This window comes from Perissodus microlepis, chromosome 3, assembly GCF_051167445.1.
Source record: "Perissodus microlepis isolate ML-2025 ecotype Zambia chromosome 3, ASM5116744v1, whole genome shotgun sequence".
Lineage (NCBI taxonomy): Eukaryota > Metazoa > Chordata > Actinopteri > Cichliformes > Cichlidae > Perissodus > Perissodus microlepis.
The window spans coordinates 17259072-17279515 of record NC_140463.1 but is presented as its reverse complement, the minus strand read 5'-3'; the positions used below and the strand labels follow the sequence as shown (position 1 = coordinate 17279515).

Genomic DNA, 20444 nt, shown 5'->3' with positions numbered 1-20444 from the left:
ATTTAATTTACTCTTAATTTAGATTAAGACACATTTTTGCATACCATTTATGCAAACCTTTTATTGGAATTATTTAAAGACATAAAATCTTGATTTTCATCCAGGATCCAGGGTCCCAGTCCCCTGTAGGACTGTTACTTTGGGACTTTTGTTTTGTCATCATTCTTCTGAAGTGTTGTTCGCTCAAACCAATAAAAGCTACACAACCTCAGATTTTGTTTCTTTTTACAAAGAAAATAACTGGAAATTGTTATCTTGTATCTCTCATAATTTTACAATTTTATACAAGGCTATAAAAGTTCTAACTAAGAAACCACTGTGATTTCATCTTTGTTATATATTCTTTTTTAATATATGTATGAAAATCAATGATCGTATGACAATCAGATTCCTGTTTTTAGCTGACAGGAGTGACACCTGGTGTGGTCTTCTATCGCTTTAGCCCATCTGCCTCATGGTTCAAAGTGTTGTGCATTCAGAGATGCTCTTCTACATACCTTGGTTGTAGCAAGAGGTTGTTTTAGTTACTGCTGCCTTCCTATCAGCTCAAAACAGTCTAACCTCAACTGACCTTTGACATCAACAAGGTATTTTCACTCAGCGAACAGCCATCCAGTGGATATTTTCTCTTTGTCAGACCATTCTCTGTAAACACTGAAGATGGTTGTGTGGTAAAATCCTAGATCAGCCTATCTGGCACCAACAAGTATGGCACGTAAAAAAAAAGTAGAGTTCAAATAAGTACAAGTATTTAAATCGCATTCTGCCACTGATAATGTACAATGTTTATTACAGGCACACTTAGTCGAATTGAAATAAAAAATAAAAAAAACACTTAAACTGTGCTTTGATTTCACTTATTGTAAATTTTATTAAAAAAATTCCCCTTTGATTATCTTCTTCTCTTTCCTTTACTATTTCTTTCCTTCTCCTCACTCGACAGTAAGGTGATCTGTCTCAGCCACAGTAAAGGTCAAAGGTCAGGTTAGGGGAGTTTGTAACAACAGGAAGTGTGTGTGTAGCCAATAAATATTTAATAGAGACAAATAAGCTGTCTTGGAGGATGGATATATCACTGTGTGTGTGTGTGTGTGTGAGTAAATGATTAGGATCATTTATTGAAGAAACTGATTTATTATTGATAAGATTATGAAAGCCATTAATAACAGCAAATTGCATTATTGATTAGAGCCAATAATGCAGCTGCTGAGGTTCTGAAGCTCTTTCCAAAACAAACACATGCAGTCGTTTCTCCATTGCTTCAGAAGACATTACAACTGTCTGAAAATGAACAATAGGCTGCTAAATGTTTTTTACCTGAAAGGCTTCATATTGTGAGGTTATTATCTTACACTCAATTAGCTTATCTTCTTATTTATTAGTCCTTTATTTATCCAGGTAAAACATCTCATTGAGATTAAAAATCTAATTTCCAAGAGAGACCTGGCATCATGGCAACAAAAGTCAAAATACACATACCACATAAGTATATAACATTTAAAACAAATACAATATCCCATACCAACATGTGTAAAATATACAATAACAGATCAAATTAAGAGTGACATTAAAAACAATCACACTGAGTAAAAGAGTTATTCTCTCGTTCCTTTAAGACAGACTTAAACTCTTCCAAAGTAACCAATTCTGATAATTTCAGTTCCTTCTGCAGATTATTCCAGGAAGCAGGGGCAGCGTATTTAAAAGCATTTTCCCCCAATTCTGTTCTGAGTTTTGGGACAATCAGTTGTATGATATTGTGAGAACGAAGGCTGTATTGGTTGTGGTTTTTACACATAAATAAGATGGAACCAGCCCAAGGAGAGATTTATAGATAAAGATCAACCAATGGGAGAGTCTGCGAATATGCAAAGAACAATGATGTACACGATTTCCACAGCCAGTAATAAAACGTAAAGCACAATGGTACACAGTATCCAACCTCTTTAGGTAGTGGGCAGTGCATTCATAAAAAGCAGGTCACCATAATCCAATAAAGGTAAAAAAGTTGCATGAATTAAGTGTTTTCTCACTTGGAGGGAGAAACAGGATTGATTTCTAAAAAAGTAACCTAGTTTTAGTTTTAACTTCGACACAAGCCTTTGAATGTGAGTTTTAAATGACAAATTCTGAGCTATAATGATCCCTAGACACTTGTAAGATGTGATCATTTCAATTTCAGTTCCTTGAATTGTTTTAATCTTAGGAGACGTAGCTAACAACTCTTTGCCATTTGAGAATAACATGAACTTGGATTTCTCTAGATTTAACACCAACTTGAGTTGAGTTAAATGGGACTGAACGACATCAAAGGCAGACTGCAGAAATTGCAGGGTTTGTGCTACTGAAGGGGATGAACAATAAATAATTATATCATCTGCATAAAGATGAAATGCTGCATTTGACAAATTATCACAAAGGTTGTTGATGTAAAGAGAAAATAGCAATGGTCCTAATATGGAGCCCTGAAGAACCCCTTTGGATACTGGGAGAAAAGAAGAAGAAGACCCAGCAGCATGGACACACTGTTTTCTTGCTGACAAGTAATTTGAAAACCAACTTAGAGCATTTACAGATAGACCAATATTGTTTAGTCTATTTAATAAAATAGCATGCTCAACTGTATCAAAAGCCTTTGACAAGTCAAGAAAAAGAGCAGCACAGTAATTTACACTTACTCTGATCTTCACATGGCCTAAAACTAATCTCACTCTAAGTTTTTTGTATCCAAACAATTCCTTCCTTTCAATCTGATTTTAACCTTAATTTATTAGGATAAATCTTTATCCTAATCTTAAATCAAAGCTTTGGTTAAAGCCAAGATTAATACGAACATTAAATTAAACCTAACTTGAACCACAACTTAGTGTCATGGCTACTGGACGGACTCACGCGCAGACAGTTCTTTCTTTGAGAACAAAAGGAGATTATTTATTTACAACAGGGATCACCTCAGTGCTATATATGTACAGTGAGTTGGGAGGGGGGGGTCCAGGGCTCCAGGGAGAGAAAAGGGGGGGGGGAATCCACACACACGCTTCCTCTTCCACACAGTCACCGCCACAGCTCCTCCGCACACACGCACTCCTCTTCAGCCGCACTCGCTCCAAAACTCCACACACGCTGCCACACCCGGGCAGGTCCCGTGATTTGGTCCAGAAGAGGGATATCTACACACAGAAGTTAACGTTAGTTCCACAACAAAATACATACAGGGGATTCTTTTGATAATGCCGAGAGCACGAACTCAGGAGGTTCAACGTTCCAGCGGTGAGCTGCTCTGTGCCACTGCCTTAAATAGCAGCTGGGCAAATCAGCCAGAGCAACAGCAGGTGGAGACAATCACACAGGTGCGTGGGCCAAGAGCGAGAGCCCGTAACGAGCTCCACCCAGGCAGAGAGGAGGAGGAGAGACAAAGAAAACAAAAACAAAAAAGAACAACAACAACAAAACCTGTAGCCAGCGTGAGCCAACCGGAGAGACACGGGGACCGTGACACTTAGCCTATATCTAAACCAACTAAGCCTTCGCTTAGGTTCATCTTAAGTATTCGCTTGACCCAAAATTAGCCTGTATTTATCCTAACCTTAAACATTATCCTAACTTCCCCTAACTTTAATCTAGTCGAGGATTAATCCTTCAATGATTAACATTAATCTAACATACCCCATTAGATTTCCCCCCATTTTCTGATTTCTTGATATAAATCTGCACCAAAACTTAAACTCCTCTAAGCTTGATGCTACTGTACTCTTGTCCACCAGATGTCATGGCGATCATCCTTTCGCTGCTCAAAGTTTCGTCACATTTTTGGAAAGTCTGCCACCAAGGAGCACAGCTACGGTGGGGTGCCAATCACGCGTAGTGTCCATGACAACCACTACTGCTCAGCCAATCCCTGCTTCATCGCTGTGGTGACTGAGTGCGCGGGAGGCGGGTCCTTTTTAGTCCTGCCCATCCATCATGTACATAGACCTTTTTAATTTAATTTCCTCTGAATTAACATAATAAAGGATTAAAAAAATGGGGAAACCTAAAGTTTAAAAATAGTTTCATGTTCTCTCTCTCAGACAGGCAGAGTAGATCCTCAGCATCCGAGGGTGTGTGGCCACAGCGGCAGAGTCCTGGACGTCAAGTGGAATCCATTCGATGATTACTGCATCGCCTCATGCTCAGAGGACTGCACTGTATGGCAGTTAGTTAACGACTAACTAGGATTAACTTTGGAATTAGGTTTAGGATAAGGATGGGGTTAAATTATTGGGAATTATATAACGTTTAGTCTACAGCACATACACTTTGGTCCTGTGCATGTATTCAGGTGAAGATCTGGGATATCCCAGTCTGTGGAGTCCAACAGAACCTCACCAAGGCCAGGAAAACCCTGATTGGTCACTCCAGAAGAGTGGGGCTAATTGAGTGGCATCCAACTGCTGAGAACCTTCTGCTAAGTGCTGCCTATGACTACAAGGTCAGTGCCAATCATATAACATTCTGGCTTAAATGAGTACCGCATTTTTGTTAAAAGAAACCGTCTTTGCTTTTGTGTTGTATTCAACTTCCTTCAATATATCTTATGAACATAATGCACAGAAATCTTAGAGAAAAAGCCAATGGTTGGCATAAAACGTTTTCTATAATAGACACCTTACAGGATTGAACCAGTAAAGAAAGTATCAACACAAGAGAACCAAATGTTAAAGAGCTACACTCTACAATCAGTAATTCCAGTGCATTTAGGCTGCAAAACAGACATGAATTTGTCTCACTTACTGCTCCAGGTCCTTCTCTGGGATGTATCCCAGGCTGGTGCAGTTATCAGGTATCCAGTTCGGGTGGTGCTGATGCCCATCCACCACCGCTACCCATCTGAGGCACTGCTGCTTTCAGTCAGCTTCAACAGTGATGGCAGCAGGCTGGCAGTCACATCCAAAGACAGACACGTTCGAGTCCTGGACCCTCGGACAGGAAAGATTTTACAGGTATGATTATTGTATCTGAATGCGAGTCCTGACAGAAAATTGCCAGGAAGGTAACTGATACTTCTGCAGGTATCAAGCAGTAACTCACACAAGGCCAACAAAGTTTTATACATCGGGGGGTTGAAGTTGCTTCTGTCCACTGGCAGCTCATCTTGGAACCACCGGCAGATCGTCCTGTGGGACCCTGTAAGATAGTTTTTTTTCCCTTCAAATGTAATCTGAAACTTAATCTAAGCTGTGCTTGTTCTTAAACCTGAATCCAATTACCAGCATTTTCTAGGAGTAAGAATACTTGGGTCGTAAGACATGATTAAAAAAGAGATTGCTGAAAATGAGGCACATAGACAAAAACAAATAAATATATAATAAATATATAAAATTAAACAGCTGATAATAAAAACTGCTTTCTTGTGAAATGATTTAAGAGAATCTCACTGGAGAATTAATTATATAACTGTATATCTCAATTGAGCAACTTTTGCATATTTTAACTTGATTTTTTTTTTCCCTTTACAATTTGCTCTGCATTTATTCCCATATGTGTTTTCATGCAGGATGACTTATCTGAACCCTTATATGAAGAAGATCTGGATGGGTCTGCTGGAGTACTCTTCCCGTTTTATGACCCAGACACACACATGTTGTATCTGGCTGGAAAGGTCAAAAAACATAAACTGCTTATGGCAAAATGTGCCGTTAAATTTGAGTAACCATCATCAAGGAGGTTTAGCACCACTGTATATGTTGTATTTATGCTTGTAGGGTGATGGAAACATCCGGTACTATGAGCTAAGTGCTGAAAAACCTTACATCAGCTACCTGACTGAGTACAGGTCCCTGCTCCCACAAAAAGGACTTGGTGAGACCAACACACACCCATAAGTGTGTTAGCTAGTAAATGACATCATTTATACAGCTGCCAGTCCAGCTTTGTTCCAGCTCTCACCTACAGTCATGAAATCTGGGTAATGACCAAAAGAAGAAAGTCATAAAATGTCATAAAATAAAAGAGTAGGTCGACTCTCCCTAAGAGCTAAGGTGAGGAGCTCAAACATAAAGAGTAGAACAGCTGCTCCTCCATGTTGAACCCTGGGCATGCCCAACTGGGCGGAGACCCTGGAGTAAGACCTGCTCATCAGGTAGAACCAGAACAAGACGGGGCCAAAGACCCTTCTAAGTCTACTCCCACAGCGACCCAAACTCAGATAAGTGGAAGAAAATCAGCGAATCGATAGATATTCCTCCTTTTCCAACTTATCATGAAGTCACGCAAATTCTGGCTTCATACTATGACAATTGGGAATCAGGTGAGCCTGGTATCAAAATGTAGGTAAATAGGAGAGTTTTGAGTTTCCATGACTTCTTCTGACCAGACATCTAATCACATGGTGACATGACCCTTTGGATTTTTACCCAAAATGCTGTTTGAGTCAAACTTGGGTAAATCATCAAAGCAGATCAAACATGCTTGTCTCTTTTACTCTCTCACAAACATTAAATTGGTTCCATTTTGTTATTATAACTATCAGATATTCAAGGATATTGGTTCTTTGATTGGATATGAAAAAATCATAGAGCATTGTGATCCTCTTGAAGTGAATGTAACAGTGATTTGGTTGCAGTTTTTAACAAACCTAAAACTTTGTATCCAACTCATCATCTATACCTATACTCATTTCAAGGTACCGACACAATTTTAAGAAAGCTTGTCTAAGTTCATTCACAGGCACTTTGATGCTGATCTAACAAACTTGACTTAAATGTCGACTTTGATGGATAATTTCCTTCACTGTTTCAATGCTACATCCTGCGGTCATGTTAACAGCTGGAAGACACCAAGAATCAAGCTTCTGCCCCAACAACTCAACAAATGTTGGTCAATCGTCGTCTTTTCATGCCTGTTGGTCATCCTACATTTCTCAAACTGTCTTATGTCTGGTTGCAAGACTGTTAAGGCATTCTATGCAGGACCAGTCTTCTGCCTGAAAAACCCATGCCTTGCTCCACCACCCTCTCACCAACCTTTAAATATTGATGTTGTCATTCTTTAAAGTCTAGACTTTCATGTTGTAATGATAGAAAAAGGCAAAGAGTTTAGTGCCACTTTTAGAATATCCACAATACTTTATGACACAGGACTAAAATGTGTTTTGACGTCTGACTCACTCCAGGGGTGATGCCAAAGCGTGGCCTAGATGTGACCGCCTGTGAGATTTTCCGGTTTTATCGCCTGATTGCCATCAAAGACCTGGTCGAACCGCTGTCCATGATCGTACCACGCAAAGAGGTTGGGATGATGTACTTATCTTGAGTATAATCAGAGTACAAGAAGTATTGGTCCAGTTTTTTTCTTGTTCCTTCCAGTCAGGAATTTTTCAAGAGGATCTGTACCCGATGACAGCTGGAAACCAGGCAGCCATGACCGCTCAGGAGTGGCTGTTGGGGGTCAACAGAGGTCTGTAACCTAGCTGGGTCATCAGGTACACTAAAAATATTTACTCTCTATAGATCATTCAGTTTATCACTGATCTCTTACATTTCCTCACCAGGCCCAGTGCTGATGTCCCTGAAGCCAGACACTCGAGTACCCAACCCTTACCCAGAAACCCCAGCTGAGAAGGGGCTGGTGAGGCAGCTTAGCTCCCTCAGGTTTCAGAGCAGCCCGGCTGCAGTGACAGAGATAGGCCAAGACTTTATAGAGGAGGTAATGTGTGATCTGGTTATTTTACCTGACATTGCAGGGTAAAATATACCAATCTGGGGTGCCTTTTCTTGATTTTAAAGTGGTATACAGTTGTGTGAAAAAGTGCTTGGTCCCTATCTTGTTTCCTGTTTTTTAGTATGTTTTTTCACACTTAAATTTGTAACAGTAAAAGGCTGTAAAAATATCTGTAAAGATCACCAGTTATTGTAAATACTTGATTGGTGTTGTTGCTGCTAAGTATGGCCCAACAGGTTATTAGGTTTAGGGGGCAATCACCTTTTCACACAGGGCCATGTAGGTTTGGATTTTTTCCCTTTAATAATAAACACCTTCATATAGAAACGGCATTTTGTGATTACTTCTGTTATGTTTGCCTAATATTTAAATTTGTTTGATGATCTGAAACATTTAAATGTGACAAACCTACAAAAAACAGGAAACTGGGAAAGAGGGGAAACACTTTTTCATGCCACTGTACTCTTTTTAGAAACTTGTTTCCTTTAGACAAACTAGGAAATATGTTTTGCTACAGTAACCGTCACATCCTTCAAAACTGACCTGAGACCTGATCCTTTTTTGGAGAGTAGTTCTCTGATACTTTTGTTGCTGTTCTCTGTTGAGGTTTTTCTGGAGGAGCAGCTGTCCTATCAGGATGCCAAATATCCCATAGATCTGAGCGATCTGTCGGGGTGGCAGCCAGACGAGACCCAGGACCCACTGTGGACATACTGCTGCACCCCGCACTGCTGCGAGCCTGCCGAGAGACCACCACCAATGACCGAGAGTGAGGTTGGATAAATAATAAAACACTTCAGAAGAGTGTCTCCTTCTCTTGCACACAAACTCAGTCCTAGTTTTTTCTGTTTCAGCTACTCCAGGCATTTTACAAGCAGCAGGATGAGATCAGAGGCCTGAAGGAGGAGCTCCATCAGAAAGACGTGAGTTCACAAACAGTACGTTATCAGAAGTTCTTGTCAGATACTATATTTTTGTGTTTTCACGTTCTGCAGATGAAAATTGCTCAGCTGGAGCAGGATATCAAAAACACCAGAAAGAACATGAGAGCGACCTTCTGATTCAGACCCTGCTGTGTAGGAGGGGCTTACAGAGACAGCATGACCCACAGACAGCGGAGTTATCCTCCACAGACTGGACTTTGTAGTTGAAGCCACAACTCTTGTTTTCCTAAAATTCCTGAAAATGGTTTATTTGGGAGCAGAGACTATTTTCCTCCATACTTCACAAACTACCTGAAACACAATGGTCACCATCGAATATAAGAAACCCTGCGTCTGAGATGATGGGATGCAAAAATGCAAATTTCTTAAACCTCTTGAATTAAAGCTGTCCAAATACTTATGGAGCTAAGTGTAATTATGACCACATGCAAGGCTCAGTGATGTCAGGCAGCAGACACACACCACCTGCTCTAGTGACTTTTACTGGTGCAAGCAGGTTGGAAACAATGGAAGGGGCAGAAGGACACAGCAGATCTTCTTGTTAGCAGTTTGCAAACTAACTTCAAGGGTAAGATACATGACCTTGCTGTTTTGGTAGGCCAAAAGAGCTAAAATGCATAAATCGCAAAACTCATGAAAAACACAGTGAGTGTGCAAAAAATGTTGAATGAAGTTTGGAACTGGACTGCATGAAAATGTTTGATGTAGTCACCCAGGGTTTCTGGACTCTTTGAAGCCTCAGTCCTGGTGTTTCATTGAATACGCATTAAAATGAATGTAAGACCAATAAAATATGAGTGTTTCCCTCAACAAAACTGAAGCACTATTCGTTTTGGGTGGTCTGCAACACACATAGAGCCATATCATTAGTCAGGTAATTACATTATGCAATGTTATGTTCCAGATCAGCACACACACAGCTCCCGTGTGCCGGAAATTTAGTTATGAAGACCAAAAATGTTTCGCACCAGGCTGTAAATGTGCTTGTTTCTGCTTTAAAGTTTGTGATGAGTGACTCACTCCAGTGGCCATTAGAGGAACTGCAGTTTTCTGACTTAATCGTGTTTCATATTTAAAGTTGATTGATCTGTGATGTCACATCAGCTTGCAGAAATAAATATTTTAAAATCCAGCACAGACCTGACACAGAACATCAAAGATGAGAAAAGGCTGAGGGACAAAAATCAGAACTGGACTGAAAAATCAGCGAAAACAGATCTGATGGAGTCATGAATCTGATCTATAGAAGAACATGGGGCGGCTCTGTTATGGTTTTGCTCTGCATTTCAGCCTGTGGGGTTCTTGTCACAGAACCAGTTGGTCCACTGTGTAATACTATATGGCAGCACAACTGCAATTGTGCTAAACATCGGCCAAAAAATTCAGTAAGCTACATCAGTGTCTACTGTTTACTATCATAGCCAAGTGGCTAACAAACGTAAACAGAAGTTTTCACTATCCGTACTAATTAATGTTATCTTGTTGTATCCCTGTTGTGGTCAGTGCTATCCTCTATACTGTTGCATGCTGGGGCAGCAGGTTGAGGGTCACAGATGCCAACAGACTAAACTGATCCACGAGGCCAGTAATGTTGTGGGGATGGAGCTGGACTCCGTTAGGGTGGTGTCTGAGAGGCAGATGTTGTTCAAGATAAGGACAATCATGGATAATACCTCCCACCCACTCCATGACATGCTGGCTAGTCACAGGAGCACGTTCAGTGAGACTGAGATTCCCAAAAAGCACCTAACCTCTGTTAATCCTGTTATACAGATCCCTCAATTCTAATATGTAGAATTGAGTGATCTGTATATATATATATATTAGTGCTGTTATATTAGTGCGGGTTGGTTATTAGATGCTGCCCCAAGCAGCAGATGCACCTCGCATACGGAGGGCGCCCTTCCAGCAAGTGGCCGATAGAAAATCGAGCGGTGCCTATGCCATATGCCTTCCCAATATGCGCTCTCATGATGCCGCCCTGGGCAACTGCCCATGTCACCCATGTCAAAAACCGCTACTGACTGTGAGCAGCGCTGGCTTTAAAAGACCAAACGAGACGGGGGGAGACGAGGACAAGAGAGCCAGGAGCAAAATGTTAAGATTTTATTTACAAAGTCCTTTTTGTATGTATTTTTTGTTTGCTTTCATTTAACTTACAGAAAGTAAAACACAAAAAAACCAAAACAAAAAGAAAACAACCTCGACTAGTCAGTGTGAGCTTGAAGGATCATCTGGAGCTCTCTACTGAGGAGACAGAAACTAAAGGAGGCAGAAAGAGGGAGAGGGGGGAGGAAAGAGGCAGAGCGTTTCCCCAGACAACCATACAAAAATTAAACAAAAACAAATTCCTCTGAAAAAATATTTCTTTTAAAAAGCTCTGTTGGCAAAAAAAGACAACACGGTTTGCCCTGAGCAGGTTTGGCCTTGGCAACAGGAAGAGGGAGGAGGAGGAGGGTGGGTAGCTTTTTTTTGTTTTTTTTAAGATTGGCTTTAACACAATGATGTCATCAGAGCGACGAGCTACATCACAGACCGATGACATCAGGGGAAAAATAAGGAAATGGGGTTGGGTTCAAATTTCATTAATTCATTTATTAACTCCTCATGTTTTTATTGTCTTGTAAAAAAATAAAATAAACCACGCCCACATGCAATGGAAAAAAAAGTTAACGAGAGACATTTATTCTCAGGAGGAAGAGGAAAACTGACGGAAAGTCTGCGATGTTTTGTTTTTTTGAGCTTTTCCAGACTGGTGATGCATTTACTGCCCACAAACAAGAGTTGGAATTTAGAGTTCAGATGGTTTCTTTCCTGTTAGCACAAGTTTAGGTTGTTTCCCCCCCCCCCCCATTTTAAATGTAAACTGTGAAAAAACAAACAAACAAATAAACAAACAAACAAAAAATTGTCGAGCTGTATATTCTGATGGAAGATTTGCAGGTTTCCAAAGAAGAAGGCGAAACATCCTCTGGTTCCAGCTTCTAAAAATGTGAGAATCTCTCTGCAGCTTCTTATTTTAATAGCTAAACAAACTCTTTTATACAGTTGATGGTGGGACGAGAAAACAGATACTTTTCTGTTAAAGTGTTTTCTTCTTTCCTGAGTTCACAAAAAATAAACGTGCTGCCATTAAACCAAAAGAATAACACTGCGGCAAAAACAGAGGACTAAATGGAGGCTGTAAGTTGTTGATGACAATGGGAAAAAAATTTGGCTCAACTTGTGGAAATGAAAGTATTTATAAAAAAAAAAAAAAAAAAAAAAAAAAAAAAAAAAAAAAAAAAAGCAAAACAAATAATTAATGAGGCGTTTTAGACAATAACGGATGACAATTGCTCTGCTAGAGGCAGGCGACAAGCGAGGAGACCAGTTTCAGAAATGGGACGTGGCCCAGAGTGAAAGTGGGAGGAGGCAGAGGGGGAAGAATTGGCAGCAGGGATGAGACATTTAGACTGAGGGTGGATAAGAGGTCAGCAGGGTTTGCGGGGGCCAGGGAGGGGTCTCTGCAGGCCCTCATTCATCATCGTCATCATCATCCTCGTCCTCGGGGTCCCTCTTCCTCTTTTCTCCTTTGGCTGGAGACGAGTCCTCATCTGCAGGAAGAACAATGGGAGTCTTTTATTTGGCTGATTAGTTACTACTTGGCTACACCTGACTGAACCAACTCAACAGACACCATCGGATATAAATGAGTGTTCCTCAAAACAAAGAGAAGTAATAGTGAGGAAAAATACAGGTTTACTCACCATCCTCCTCCTCATCTTCATCATCGTCTTCTTCCTCGCTGTCCACATCTCCGTTCACCTCTCCGTCCTGCAGGGACAAAGACTGCTGATGCAAACTCACAGTGCCTCTTCTGAATCAGTCGGAAAGTCCGAGTTCCCAGTTGGAAATGTGTTGTGGAACGCTCCCTCAACTCGGATTACCCCGCTCGGAAAGTCAGAGCAGACTAATGTACCACAAGCTAACAATCAAAGTTTTACTACTGTTTACTGAACGTAAACTGTGAACATTTAAACTGTACTGCAAAAGCTGTGTATTTTTGACCGACTCGGCCATGCGCAGAACACTGACCAGCCTCTACTCATGAACATGAGAAAAAGCATGATGATGTTTTACTAGTGACGCCTGAATGGTTTTACTTTGCTAAGAACCAAACAAATCCCGCCTTTCGTTGCTTTTACTGGAACCACCTATAGTGTGTGGGGTTGTTATAGCAAACTGTGCTTGGCATACAGCTTTTCGTCAGACTTTGTGTACGTGTTTTGTCGCCGTATTGTTTTTAAGTGTAGCCAGTTTCCTTTCTTGTTATCAAACATGACGATTTTTAATTTTCGTGAACAAGAATTAAGGAGACCCTCTCCTGACTCATCAAGCGCACCACAAGCTTCCCTGTTCCTTTCCAAGCAATCTGTGTTTAATCTACAGACACCTGTCGGGTTTTGGAGGACTACATGAAAGCACATGTGTGTACCTATAAACAAACAGAGCTGTTGTATTATAAATTATCCATATGGGTGTTTACACAACTGCACGGGTCTCCTGGTGGGAGCCAACCTGCCTCCAACCAATCCCAGTGTGCCTGCAGTCACTTTGTCGAGGAGTTTACAATTAATTATTTATATATGCAGACAGATTCCCAACATGCTGCAAACACTGAGCAACTCTTGTGTCCCTGAATGCAACACGTCTCTGTGCAGTATGGCACTTAACTGGTTGCATTCTGGTTACATTTCTGAGGTTCTGGCTGGACTTTTCAGAGATTCATCACGAACTGTAACATGTAAATGCCAACTTAACCTCATTAAATTGCAGACTGACTCCATCTTATTGTAGTCTTAATGCACCAAATTCACAGGACAGAGAGCATTTGACTGTGATGCTGTGATGAAAGTGGTTTTAGACAGCATGTGGAGGACAGACGAGCAAATACGTCACAGATAAACAGAAGACACATCGCATCTCATTTTCCCTCCTTTCATCGTTCTTCAGCATTTCTATGTAAATGTTACTGATTTAACTCCAAACTCACCTCATCATCACCGCTGTCGTCGTCTTCGTCGTCCTCCTCAGCCACTACGTCTTCTTCATCCTCCTCTTCCTCTTCCTCAAAGTCCTCTGACTCGCCCTCTGCAAAATAAAAAGAACTATCTTAATATTACTGTCGCTTTAATTTTCTCTCAGCTTTCTAGAAATCAAACCTTCACCTTCTTCGTCCTCATCGTCGACGCCGTCTCCCTCGCCCTCGGAGTCGGAGGCCTCGCAGTCGTCGATGTCGTAGCCGTCCAGGTAGGTGAGCTGGGGGAGCAGCTTGAAGATGGACTCCCTGTAGTCGGCCAGGTTTGTCACCTCGCAGTTAAACAGGTCGAGACTCTTCAGCTGGGGCAGCTTTTTCTGGAGGGACAAAGACGGACATCCGATCAGTTTTCTGAAAACATTTTCAAAGAACTAATGAAGAAGTACAAAGTGCTGCCCTCGTTTGGCTACAGCACACTGTGCAAGTTTGCTTTGGACATAATACTGACGACCCACAGCTCTTGTGCACTATTATGTCACTACAAGCTGAAACTGCATTATGGACACCTGAGACCAGCACATATATTGTATACCTACATGTCAGTATAAGGATAACAGAGCTGCTGACTGTCGTCCATGTTGGCTGTTACTATATAAACCGTTTGTTTATATATACATATATAAATGTGTTTGTGTGTGTATTTCATGCTGTTATATGATTTACTGATGGTTACAATCTATTCACATACAAAGGCACACAGCAGTGATCTGTCACTTCTTTTTTAAATAACAATGTAGACTCCACCCACCAGCGGCTCCAGGGTGCTGATGTCTTTGAACTTGTTCCCACTGAGGTTAAGGTGCGTTAGGTTCACCAGCCGCTCTGCCAGGACCTCCAGACCACCCGATATCCTGTTGTCACTGAGCTCCAACTGCAGAGACAAAGAAAAGCTGTGAATCAAAAAATCAAACAGAAATATATATATTTTTTAAAAACCTGGTGATATCGCAGCTTTATATTATTACATCATTAGTGTCTTTTACTTTTAGAGTGCTGACAGGACAAAAAGAAAGACACAAAAAGCCATCAAACTGTGTGACAGTTGAAGCCAAACACAAAGCTTCTCAACCCTCTGCTGCACCAAAAAGCAAGCAAAGTATACCAGAGGCAGCTGTCCACAGGCTACGTAACTGAGAAATTCACCAATAACAAACCAAACAATCAAATTTGAATCACCTTTCAGAAACAACAAAGAGAAAACGTGCTGGAAAAGGAACTGAAAGCTCTGCAAAGCTGAACATCTGCACCTTCTTCAAACATTTACATGAACATCTGGTTTCCTGACGCTCTGCAGGCCCTCTCACCTTTTTGAGTTTGGCCAGCTTTGGGATGTCTGCGACGCTGGTCAGGCCGACGTTGATGAGGCTGAGCAGTTCCAGATTCGAGAACTCTTCTGTGATTCCCTCAATCTTTCCTTCGCTCGAGCGACAGTTATCCAGGACCAGCTCCTGGACCTGAGGGGAGAGAAGGGACAGCGCGCCGTTAATCCAGCATGGCTCAAAGTCGCCAACCGGGTGAAAGAGTGGATAACTGTAAACACTATTTCTATTTTAAGCAGCATGTGAGAAGAGTGACACATTAAAACTGGTTACAGTTTGACTCTGTGACTCTTCGCCACTTTTAACCCTGAATGTTTCATGTTTAGCCTCCAGTTTTCAACATATCATTTTCAATTTTTGCGTGATGGTTGATACAGTAACAGCATGTTGTAATAAAAAAAATAATAAAACATCGTTTTTTTGAATACACTGTGTGCTCTTTTATGTTTAATCTAGTTGAGCTTTTCCTCTCTGCTTACTTTGTTGTTTGTGCAAAAATAAAAACTTCATTATAATAATCTGCAGTTGTGCTTCCACACATACGCAGGTATTCATAGGGTTTATGTTAGGGGTGGCCGGTATAAACGGTATACGGTAGAAACTATATAAATTTGGCCAGCGTTAGAGATTTTGACTATTCCGCTCTACCGCGCATGTTGATGGTGTCATCAAGCTGCGCCTGTTTTGGTCGAAAGCATGGCAGTGGCTGCAAACAACATCATCTGCAAATTATGGCGGGCGACAGTAAAAGCAAAGAGACGAAGCACTTTTGGAATATGGGCAAAAACTGTGCTTCCTCCACTTCCCTACCATTGATTCATTAATGCTGTATTCCATCACAGCTGCTCTATTCTCATGTTGTTGCAGTATATTAATGACTAACCTCGTATTGTGGATGAATAATCTCAGTTGTTCTCCTGACTGAAGTTTGGTCTGTTTATAGCATCCTGCCATGCGATTGCATTTGTCCCCAACCACTAGAAACCCTCATGTTAACTTTTATCAAGTGGAAAAAAGTTAACGTTCATCCTTCAGCTTCACTGTGCTAATGTTATACTAACGTGGCTGTTTTGCTAGTGATCACGTAGCACATCATTATATACCAGCTAGCCCGACTTCAGTAACCCTACAAAAGTCACTGCTGTTTAGTTTTCTGTCTTCATTTATGTTGGAAGTGGTAGCAGAGCTGTACTTTTTAATTTGTTTAGAAATCTCAGTCAGAACATGCTATATCGTGTTTAGGTGGAAACTAGCGAGCTAACTTCCTGCTAACTTCTAACTCCGTTAAATTTAATAAATTCTGTTTTCATGGATGCCTGGATGTAAAACTTAATTGTTACACCCGATAAAGCAGCAACGCTGATGATTTTATTACAGATGAAAGAATTTAGACCGTTTTTAACTCTCAGTGATGCTGCAGTGTTCGTTTGATTTTGGGACCTGAACCAGATGGAGTTTAGGACCCAGATTACTCCGCGAGGCTCCTGACTACAGCAGCCGTAATGCTCCAACAATCCATCAAGTGGTGCGGCTTCGTAGCTTACCAAAGTGGTACTAAAACATTTTTGACAGATTTCTGAGTGCCATGTACCACATAAAATCGGTTCGAGGTCAGTGAGCACAACCAGAATTCATACACAAGCCACACTGTTGATTTTTGACAAAATTAAAGGATTTTAAGTGTGCCTTATAGTGTGTAAAATACGTTATACAGAAGAAAAGAACGTATTGCGATATATATCGTTACCGCACATGCTTTAAATCAGCGGTCCCCAACCTTTTTTGCGCCACGGACCGGTTTATGTCCGACAATATTTTCACGGACCGGCCTTTAAGGTGTCGCGGATAAATACAACAAAATAAAACTAGTACCGGTACCAAAAAAAGAGAAGATTTATTCATAACACACGTGAAAAGACCCAGGAAAACAGAGTTAACGATAAAAACGATAACAAAATAACACTGAAAACCGATAAAAACCCTGAAAACCATACATTTCACACTGAGCCTCAACTCTCGCGGCCCGGTACCAAACGACTCACGGACCGGTACCGGGCCGAGGCCCGGGGGTTGGGGACCGCTGCTTTAAATTATATCTTGATATGGATTTTAGGCCATATTGCCCAGCCCTAGTTTATGTTTTGTTTTTTCCCCTGTGTGTTTTGATCCTTCGTTCACATGTAAACAACTTTTTAGATCACCGAAACTCTTCCAAGTTGAAGTTCTTCAGAAACTCCACTTCTGCGTTTACATGTGGATGAAGAATCTGCAAAATCAGTCGAGCTGCCGCTGTAATCTCGTTGTCGGCTGGTGACATGAAACAAATCTGTAACCTCAAATGACTCACTTGATGGTTTGATTAAATAGCGAGGTCAATGTGACTAATTCATTTTCCTTGTAGTGAGCACTGCCTAACGGGTAAGGTGACTTCAAATAGAAAGCGTGGTTACCCACAGAAGCAGTGCGAGAACACGGGAGTTTCCACGGCGTTTTCGTTGAAACATGTCGGTGTTTCATTGTATGATCACAGCGCCTCCCTTGTAATAAAACCCAATAATCCCCTACGTATAAACAGGAGGACTTTTGCAGAATGTTAAGCTGACACAATTTACCCATTTACTGGCTTGCAGTACTTGGGGGTCATGTGGAAAACAAGCAAAAAAAAATAAAAAAAAGACGTCCCTTCACCTCAAACTGATGATTCATTCAATCAGTTTTTCAGTCTATATGTACCTAAAACAGAGTTCGAAAAACACTGCATACCCACAGACACCATAAAAGATGGATGAAGCTTCAGTCTATAAGATGCAGTATTTTTAGTCACCACCAGGGGGCAATAACATATGGCAGCTTTTTACTATTAAATAGTAATCTGTATTAAAAATATGCAATGGCTTAATTAATTAATGTGCTAGTATTCCTGGCGTAGTAGTGACATTTATTTTCAGCCAGATTTAAAATGTACAAAAAGCATCATCAGTTAATAATTTTCACTCATTTGAATAATGTGGACAAAACTTCAACATTTTTTTTCCTTTCTCTGAGCGCTGCCTTTAGTGGGCACCACAGCAAAACCTTAAAGTGTCCACCTCATACCTGAATTTTGCTTCAGCTGGAAATCTGGAATAACTTGATAACTGATCACCCTATACTTTGCATCCTCCTCTGTGGTCTTCCTCCTTTCCTCCTGCCTGCCAGCTCCATGTTTATCACCCTTTGTCCAGTAGATCCACCATTGCTCCTCTGCACATGACCAAACCATCTCAGCCTCCAACTGGCTTTCCAACTTTGTCTCCCAAACCGTGCAAACCGAACTGTCCCTCTTGTGTTCTCATTTCTAATTTTGTCCTACCCTGCTCACTCAAAACAGAAAGCTTAACATCTTCAGCTCTGCCTACTGTCTTTTTGACCGTGCCACCATCTTTAAACCATACATTGCAGCAGTTCTCACGACAATCTAGTAAACATTCCCTTTCACTCTTGAACCCATCACTCCAACCACATTAGCCCAATTAAACATTACACCAACTCCAAGAGTAGCTTTCCATGATTTTTATTGGTTCAAAAACTTCTGAAATGGCCACAGTAGGGAGATTGGGGACAGCCAAAAGGAGAGAAAAAAATAAGAAAGAGAGAGAGACACTGCCTAATACCTGAGCATTGAGCTCAGAGATTACCTGTACATACATTGCCCTCAGTATTTAAACCTTTTGTAATGTTTGAAATACAACAGCATTACATACAATATGTTATTTTCAAAAACCACCAAAACACTTTAGGTGTATATCAGTTTATTTGTTGTAAATCTCGTCATTTTCAGTTGTTTCCAAAAGAAAAACAAACTAGGATCCTACAGAGGACGCCTGTGCGGTTTCATGTTGGAACGGGGCCCGACCGAGGCTCTGTTTGTAAACTCATAGCAACACGTGACGCTGCTAGTTAGCTCTGTTGCTAGCTGCGTGTTATTACCAGCCTCTCCGCTCCGCGGAGCCCTCACTTATCGCCCCAAAATGATAAGGTACTGCGGAGGAAAATGTCTCTCATTACGGTGGTTCTATGAGAAATGATATGAGTAAACGAGTTTCGTAAATTCGGGCCACAACGATTCAGCCACTTTATAAAAGTAGCGCTAGCACGCCGCTGGCTACGCGCCCTTAGCGCGTTTACGCTCGCTGGATCCGACTAATCTCTGGAACCGCGCTCGCGTAAACAGTTATTTTTAAAAAGTGACTCGGTGAGTTGCAGAAAAATATTTTTAACAAAATATTAACAAGTAAATAAAATGTTAATACGCAATGGGGTTTTTTAGAATTAAAATGCCATCTATCGACTTCGAAATAAATGAAATTCTAGAATTAGCCAGGCCCGAAAGACGTCGATTATATTTTTATTTCCCGATAAGCAGGCGGTTTTAAGTTAATTTTCATGCGTGGGGATTTTCATTTAAATTTTAATAACTTTCAAGAGCATCAGTAACATGAATAAAACGAGAAATGCGTGGGCATAAAATGAAAACAACGTGGTAAACAACTGCGTGACTGCGCTGTTTGCGAGCGGCAATAACAGCTACTTAGTTGAAGGGAAGCAGCTAATTCAAGAATTTCGCAGACTTTGTGTTAGCTTAGATCTAAACTTTAGCTTTTTTTAGATATGCTTTTTTATCACTTTTTCCCCCTCAAGCTGTAGACACGCTGCCATGTGCTCGCCACCCCTCCTCCTGCCGGTCTACAGCAGATCAATTCCAATAAAGAAGCACACAACCCGAGAGACTCACCTCCGAGGGCGACCGGTGCCTCAACTCTAAGGAGACCCTCTTCTTCATGTCCATTTTCCTCCGGTTTTGCCTGGCTTTGGTTCTTTACGTTATGGAAAGCTTGTTTTCTCTCTCGTCCTCTCTTCAGCATCAACACGCGGAACCGGAGTGAAGCTAGCCACAATAGATACTCGTCATTTCCGGGAACGGCTTTCAAAATAAAGTTGTGGTTATGTGGGTATAGCGGAAGTAGAAACAGGGCTTATTCCGCCCAGAGGTTCGCACACTTTACATTCAGGCCATGCACTCTATAATTCATCCACGTATATGCACTTATGAGATTATCCAGCGCGTGTGAGAGTTCTACGTTTCATCTCATTTAGCGGGAACACACGAAACCTCCTTTAGGTTCTAGTGTACTCGCTTTAGCTTGACGCATGCTCGGAACGCTCCAGTGGCGCATGTGGAAAAGTGGGTCAAGCCGTTTGGTGCATTGAATGCCTGAGTTATAAATCAGATATTTAGCCTTCGCACAGAAAATGACTAAAAATTAATACAAATAGGCCAAAACATTTAATTGCGGACAGTATTTTTAAACAGTGATAATAAAACGGATTCAAGACTGCTGGATTCCTTAAACCTTACTA

At 41.1% G+C, this 20444-nt stretch overlaps 2 protein-coding genes across 2 annotated transcripts; one reads left to right on the top strand and one right to left on the bottom strand.

The window, feature by feature from the left end:
• The first annotated feature begins 3764 nt into the window (after nucleotides 1-3764).
• On the top strand, nucleotides 3765-9445 carry coro2ab (coronin 2Ab). Its single transcript, XM_084923293.1, has 13 exons — nucleotides 3765-3965; nucleotides 4071-4187; nucleotides 4322-4471; nucleotides 4782-4982; nucleotides 5052-5168; nucleotides 5537-5641; nucleotides 5745-5841; nucleotides 7154-7269; nucleotides 7347-7437; nucleotides 7532-7686; nucleotides 8308-8475; nucleotides 8556-8624; nucleotides 8697-9445. The coding sequence occupies exons 1-13, from the start codon at nucleotides 3765-3767 to the stop codon at nucleotides 8760-8762; spliced, it is 1653 nt and encodes a 550-aa protein (XP_084779419.1). The 3' UTR covers nucleotides 8763-9445.
• Nucleotides 9446-10736: 1291 nt separating this feature from the next.
• On the bottom strand, nucleotides 10737-20011 carry LOC146390240 (acidic leucine-rich nuclear phosphoprotein 32 family member D-like). Its single transcript, XM_084923291.1, has 7 exons — nucleotides 19819-20011; nucleotides 15030-15179; nucleotides 14474-14596; nucleotides 13856-14042; nucleotides 13681-13778; nucleotides 12395-12461; nucleotides 10737-12241 (listed from the first exon to the last, which is right to left on the bottom strand). Exons 1-7 carry the CDS (start codon nucleotides 19870-19872, stop codon nucleotides 12162-12164), a joined length of 759 nt encoding a protein of 252 aa, XP_084779417.1. The 5' UTR covers nucleotides 19873-20011; the 3' UTR covers nucleotides 10737-12161.
• Between the last annotated feature and the right edge of the window lie 433 nt (nucleotides 20012-20444).

What these genes read in the sequence shown, in the direction of transcription:
- LOC146390240 (XM_084923291.1), bottom strand. Translation starts at nt 19,872, where the DNA reads ATGGACATGAAGAAGAGGGTCTCCTTAGAGTTGAGGCACCGGTCGCCC. An exon ending in GGCACCGGTCGCCCTCGGAG is followed by an intron (nt 15,180 to 19,818) that starts GTGAGTCTCTCG and finishes CTCTCCCCTCAG; the next exon opens with GTCCAGGAGCTGGTCCTGGA. An exon ending in CGACGATGAGGACGAAGAAG is followed by an intron (nt 13,779 to 13,855) that starts GTGAAGGTTTGA and finishes TTTATTTTGCAG; the next exon opens with AGGGCGAGTCAGAGGACTTT.
- coro2ab (XM_084923293.1), top strand. Translation starts at nt 3,765, where the DNA reads ATGTCATGGCGATCATCCTTTCGCTGCTCAAAGTTTCGTCACATTTTT. An exon ending in GTGCTGCCTATGACTACAAG is followed by an intron (nt 4,472 to 4,781) that starts GTCAGTGCCAAT and finishes TTACTGCTCCAG; the next exon opens with GTCCTTCTCTGGGATGTATC. An exon ending in GCCAAGACTTTATAGAGGAG is followed by an intron (nt 7,687 to 8,307) that starts GTAATGTGTGAT and finishes TTCTCTGTTGAG; the next exon opens with GTTTTTCTGGAGGAGCAGCT.